This window comes from Symphalangus syndactylus, chromosome 3 (assembly GCF_028878055.3).
Source record: "Symphalangus syndactylus isolate Jambi chromosome 3, NHGRI_mSymSyn1-v2.1_pri, whole genome shotgun sequence".
NCBI lineage: Eukaryota > Metazoa > Chordata > Mammalia > Primates > Hylobatidae > Symphalangus > Symphalangus syndactylus.
Window position 1 is genome coordinate 57,444,493 of NC_072425.2, and position 5,106 is coordinate 57,449,598.

General features: G+C 54.2%; 1 protein-coding gene across 1 annotated transcript; it reads left to right on the plus strand.

The window, feature by feature from the left end:
• Window positions 1-435: 435 nt before the first annotated feature.
• Window positions 436-3,592, plus strand: GAS1 (growth arrest specific 1). Its single transcript, XM_055272068.2, has one exon. It carries the CDS (start codon window positions 1,183-1,185, stop codon window positions 2,221-2,223), a length of 1,041 nt encoding a protein of 346 aa, XP_055128043.1. The 5' UTR covers window positions 436-1,182; the 3' UTR covers window positions 2,224-3,592.
• The last annotated feature ends 1,514 nt before the right edge of the window (window positions 3,593-5,106 follow it).

The following is a 5,106-nucleotide window of genomic DNA, read 5'->3' on the forward strand; positions in this document are numbered from 1 at the left end:
CGCTGATTCTGTGCGCGAGCTGGGGGGGCTGCATATCCGAGCCTCCTTAAGAGTAGGAGGAGCTCCGGGCCTCCGTCAGGCTCCCTAAGCCGTTCCTTTCAAGCCCTGAATGCCTGAATGTGAGCTGCCCACCACCCTACCGCCCTCCCCCACTCCGCAACCCCACTCCAGCGGCTCGTAAAAAAAAAAAAAAAACTTTCAACAACAACAGGCAGGACCAATAGCATCTCGGAAAGCCGGGAAAGGGGGCCGAGCAAAGGGCGAAAGAGAGTGGAGAAAGGAGAAAGCGGGCAGGCTCGGAGCGCGCGGGGCCAGGGCTCGGCGAGCCGGAGGAGCGTTGCTAATGTTTTTGTTTGTTTGCTTTTCCATGCATGCATAATGAGGGGGCACCGCGGCACCACGCGGGGGCTCCCGGCCCACTTTTGTATTTAAAGCCTCGCTGCTAACGAGTCTGCAGCCGGGCTCAGCGGATCAGCTCCCCGGGCTCTTGGTCACCCGAAAAGCCGCCGCCGAGTGAAGCCAGGGAGCCGCTCTCCGGCAGCGCCGACTTTCTTGTTCTCCCCGCGCCTCCCGGAAAGAGCTCCCCGGGGCTCGGCGGAGGCCGGGGTTGCCGCGGGCGGAGGGGGAGGGGACGCGGGGCGGCCGGGCCGCGGGAAGGCGGGCAGCGCGCGGACGCCGGGCCAGGAAGCGGCGCGATGCGAGAGACCGCGGCGGCGGTGGCGGCGGCGCGGCACTGAGCCCAGGAGGAAGGAGCCACCGCGGCCTCAGCGCGAGCAGCCGGCGCGGGGACAGCCGGTCGCACAACGGATCTGCAGGCGCGGAGCAAAATGCACCCGCCGCGCCGCGCGGTCCTGCAGCCCCGCCACGGCCCCGCGGCCCGCACCCCCCCGGGGCGACAGTAAGCCTCTCCCGCCACCACCGGGGGCCGAGCGGAGGGCTCTCGGGTGGGAGAGCGGGACCAGATCTCGGCAGCTGTTCATTTTCAGGAAGCCACCGCAGCCGGAGCGAAAGGGGACCTTCTGCCACCAGCGGGGCATCAGCCAGCGGCGCGCATGGATTTATGAAGACACTCATGCAAGAAGTGGGCAGGACTTGGACAAACTTTTCCACCGGCTCCGCGTCCGCCGTTCCCCGCGCTTCGTCTCCTTTCCCCTCCTCTCCCGGCCGCCGCCGCTGCCCGCGATGGTGGCCGCGCTGCTGGGCGGCGGCGGCGAGGCCCGCTGGGGGACCGTGCCGGGAGCCTGGCTGTGCCTGATGGCGCTGCTGCAGCTGCTGGGCTCGGCGCCCCGGGGCTCGGGGCTGGCGCACGGCCGCCGCCTCATCTGCTGGCAGGCGCTGCTGCAGTGCCAGGGGGAGCCGGAGTGCAGCTACGCCTACAACCAGTACGCCGAGGCGTGCGCGCCGGTGCTGGCGCAGCACGGAGGGGGTGACGCGCCCGGGGCCGCTGCCGCCGCTTTCCCGGCCTCGGCCGCCTCCTTCTCGTCGCGCTGGCGCTGCCCGAGCCACTGCATCTCGGCCCTCATTCAGCTCAACCACACGCGCCGCGGGCCCGCCCTGGAGAACTGTGACTGCGCGCAGGACGAGAACTGCAAGTCCACCAAGCGCGCCATTGAGCCGTGCCTGCCCCGGACGAGCGGCGGCGGCGCGGGCGGCCCCGGCGCGGGCGGGGTCATGGGCTGCACCGAGGCCCGGCGGCGCTGCGACCGCGACAGCCGCTGCAACCTGGCGCTGAGCCGCTACCTGACCTACTGCGGCAAGGTCTTCAACGGGCTGCGCTGCACGGACGAATGCCGCACCGTCATTGAGGACATGCTGGCTATGCCCAAGGCGGCGCTGCTCAACGACTGCGTGTGCGACGGCCTCGAGCGGCCCATCTGCGAGTCGGTCAAGGAGAACATGGCCCGCCTGTGCTTCGGCGCCGAGCTGGGCAACGGCCCCGGCAGCAGCGGCTCGGACGGGGGCCTGGACGACTACTACGATGAGGACTACGATGACGAGCAGCGCCCCGGGGGCGCGGGTGGTGAGCAGCCGCTGGACGACGACGACGGCGTCCTGCACCCACCGCGCCCGGGCAGCGGCGCTGCTGCAGCTGGCGGCCGCGGGGACCTCCCCTATGGGCCGGGGCGCAGGAGCAGCGGCGGCGGCGGCCGCTCGGCGCCCCGGGGCGCCTGGACCCCACTCGCCTCCATCTTGCTGCTGCTGCTGCTTGGGCCGCTCTTTTAGCCCTCGCGCCGCTCGCCGTTGGCTGCGGGAGAGCCCGCGTCCCACTCCCGTGCTCGCCTCGCCCCCGCGCCGGGCACCTGTGGCTTGGGACAGATAGAGGGAATGGTTGGGGATACTTCCCAAAACTTTTTCCAAGTCAACTTGGTGTAGCCGGTTCCCCGGCCACGACTCTGGGCACTTCCCCTGAAGCTCCTCTCCGGAGCTTGACTTCTTGGACCTCCTCCCCCGCCCCAATTCCAAGCTCCAGAAACTCCCAACTCGTCTGCCGTCCAGAAACCTAGCTGCAGTGTTCAGGACGTCCGGGAGGAAGCGGGCGTGTGGGGGACAGAACAGTAGTCCTGGACTCGAAAGGGAAGGTGCTGACCAGTGGGGCCTTAGCAATTTGAAGGGATGGGAAGGAGAAATTATATTTGCAAAGGGGCTGTCTATTAGCATATTTCCTTTGAGGGGGGAAAAAAAGTGCCAGTATCGACTTTTATAGATTGTGGCCAGTGAGGATATTACAATCCTATGTAAACAGAAAAGTCCCACTTACCGATTCATTCTTTCACTGTTTGTATCAACGCCCAGAATTCTCAGTGACGTGGGGGTGAGGGTGGGTGGCGATTGCCTTAGAGGGAACCCCTAAGTTGGTTTTGGATACGTTTGAGCCTTTGACCTTGCTACCACTCTGATCTCTTAGCACATTTCTTAGGATTAAGGGTCCAAAAGTGCTGATCTAAGGGGTTGCCATGGTATTGAACAATGCAACTTTTTATTTAAAAAAGCTCTGCACTGCCATGTATGAAAGTCTCTTTATGATGTTTGTTTTTTTGTCATTTTTGTTCTTTACATCAAGAAATTTTATGTTTAAATATGCGGAGAATGTATATTGCCTCTGCTCCTATCAGGGTTGCTAAACCCTGGTACATCGTATATAAAATGTATTAAAACTGGGGTTTGTTACCAGTTGCTGTACTTTGTATATAGAATTTTTATAAATTGTATGCTTCAGAAATAATTTATTTTTAAAAAGAAATTAAAAGTTTTAAACTCACATCCATATTACACCTTTCCCCCCTGAAATGTATAGAATCCATTTGTCACCAGGAATCAAAACCCACAGTCCATTGTGAAGTGTGCTATATTGAGAACAGTCTTAAAATGTACAGTGTATTTTATAGAATTGAAGTTAACATTCTTATTTTCAAGAGAATTTATGGACGTTGTAGAAATGTACAAATGCATTTCCAAACTGCCTTAAACGCTGTATTTTTATAGACATGTTTTTTAAAAATCCTAAGTTTTTAAATAACTATGGATTTGTGTATTTTTCTGGTTATTTGTTTTATTAAAACATGTACATCAGTAAAGAGTTTTAAACAATGAATATGGTGTAGTTACTTTCCAGAGTTACACTGTGGTTAACCCAATAATGGGTGAGGAGGGGGGTTGAGGGGGCACTGAGAATCTATCAACCATCAACTGAAATGAAAATACAGTACAAGACAAGAAATGCAGGGTATTATTTCTGCCTTTAATTTAATGAACAATTAGACATCTGTAAATGAGGCAGCCAAAAATATATAATTGACTGGCCTCTATTGGTGTTTGCATTTGTGGAGAGAATTCACAAAATAGTGTCTCCTGTACGTGATTTGAGGATAACTCAGACATCATGTTGCCCCGCCTCCCGCTTTTCCCCTGAGACCTCCCCTCTTTGTATCCCCCTTCCCATCACCCCTTACCCCCAAGAGTATCCTCTCTGGCTACTAGCCATTCTCAATCAAACATGCCAATAACATCTGTTACCAATAGGTTTTAGGAAGCTTGCAAGCTCAATACTTCAAAGTCATTTTCACACTTTTGGTGAAAAAGTACAAACTTTTGTTGCAAAACATTCAGACCAGCAAAAGTAAACACACAGGGGAAAGGAACAATCACCAGAACTTGTAATATTGTTGTGAGGAGTTGTTTAGCAGTGGCTGAAGGCTGGGTTCCTGCCAGAGCTACTGATCTACACTCAAACGCCCTTAGATAAATAATTACAGTCTTAAGCTGTGTCGAGTGCTGATACACTTGACCTTGTAAATAGAAATGTTTGCAGTAGGAATAAACTCCGGCATTGGAAAATCTTTTAAACATTAACACAAAAGAGAGCGCTCTGTCCTCTGGGGATTTGAGCCTGAACCTCGCCAAGCTAGGCACTTGCAAGGGGGAAAAAAAGTTTATTTATCTTCTATTCCTGGTGTTTATTTAAAGCTTTTCATTTTAAACGCGGTGATTGGAAGGCAAGTCGGGAGTTTAAAAGTCACCACAAATAAACTTTGTCTGAGGGGTCGACAGATTAGCAAGATCTGGTGTCTCTTTATTTGATATTAACATGTGCTGAAAAAACATAACCAGATTTCTCTGCTGCCTAAAGTAATTAACGAAGCTGTGCCCCCATTCTGACTTCCTCCTACCCACTCCCACCCCCCTACTTTCAAGGTTTCTTGTGTCTCTAACTCGCTGTTTTCCCAGCTTTTATGGAGGTATTCAAGACACTTCTTGGTGCACCTAAAGCCATGATTTCTATATGTATAGTATTAGAAAGTCTAAGATAGCTGTAGTGTCAGACTTAAGCCCAGGAGAGTGGTGTGTGGTTGGAATCTCCAGTCACCTGAATGGTTGAGTAAACATATTGTTAAAACAAAGCTGAGAGCGTTGTTTCTTTGGGAAGTGAACAGAGTATTCCCAGAGACTTGTAAATGAAATCAGCTTTCTTTACAAAGCGACAAGTTAGCAGTGCTCCTGTGTTTGTCCTTAAATATATTTAAATCATCTCCATCTCGTGTTATCTTAACACATTCTTGACTAAAAGTTAAGTCTTTGTCCCAGTAAAAGGCCCAGTTTTCCCCAGTA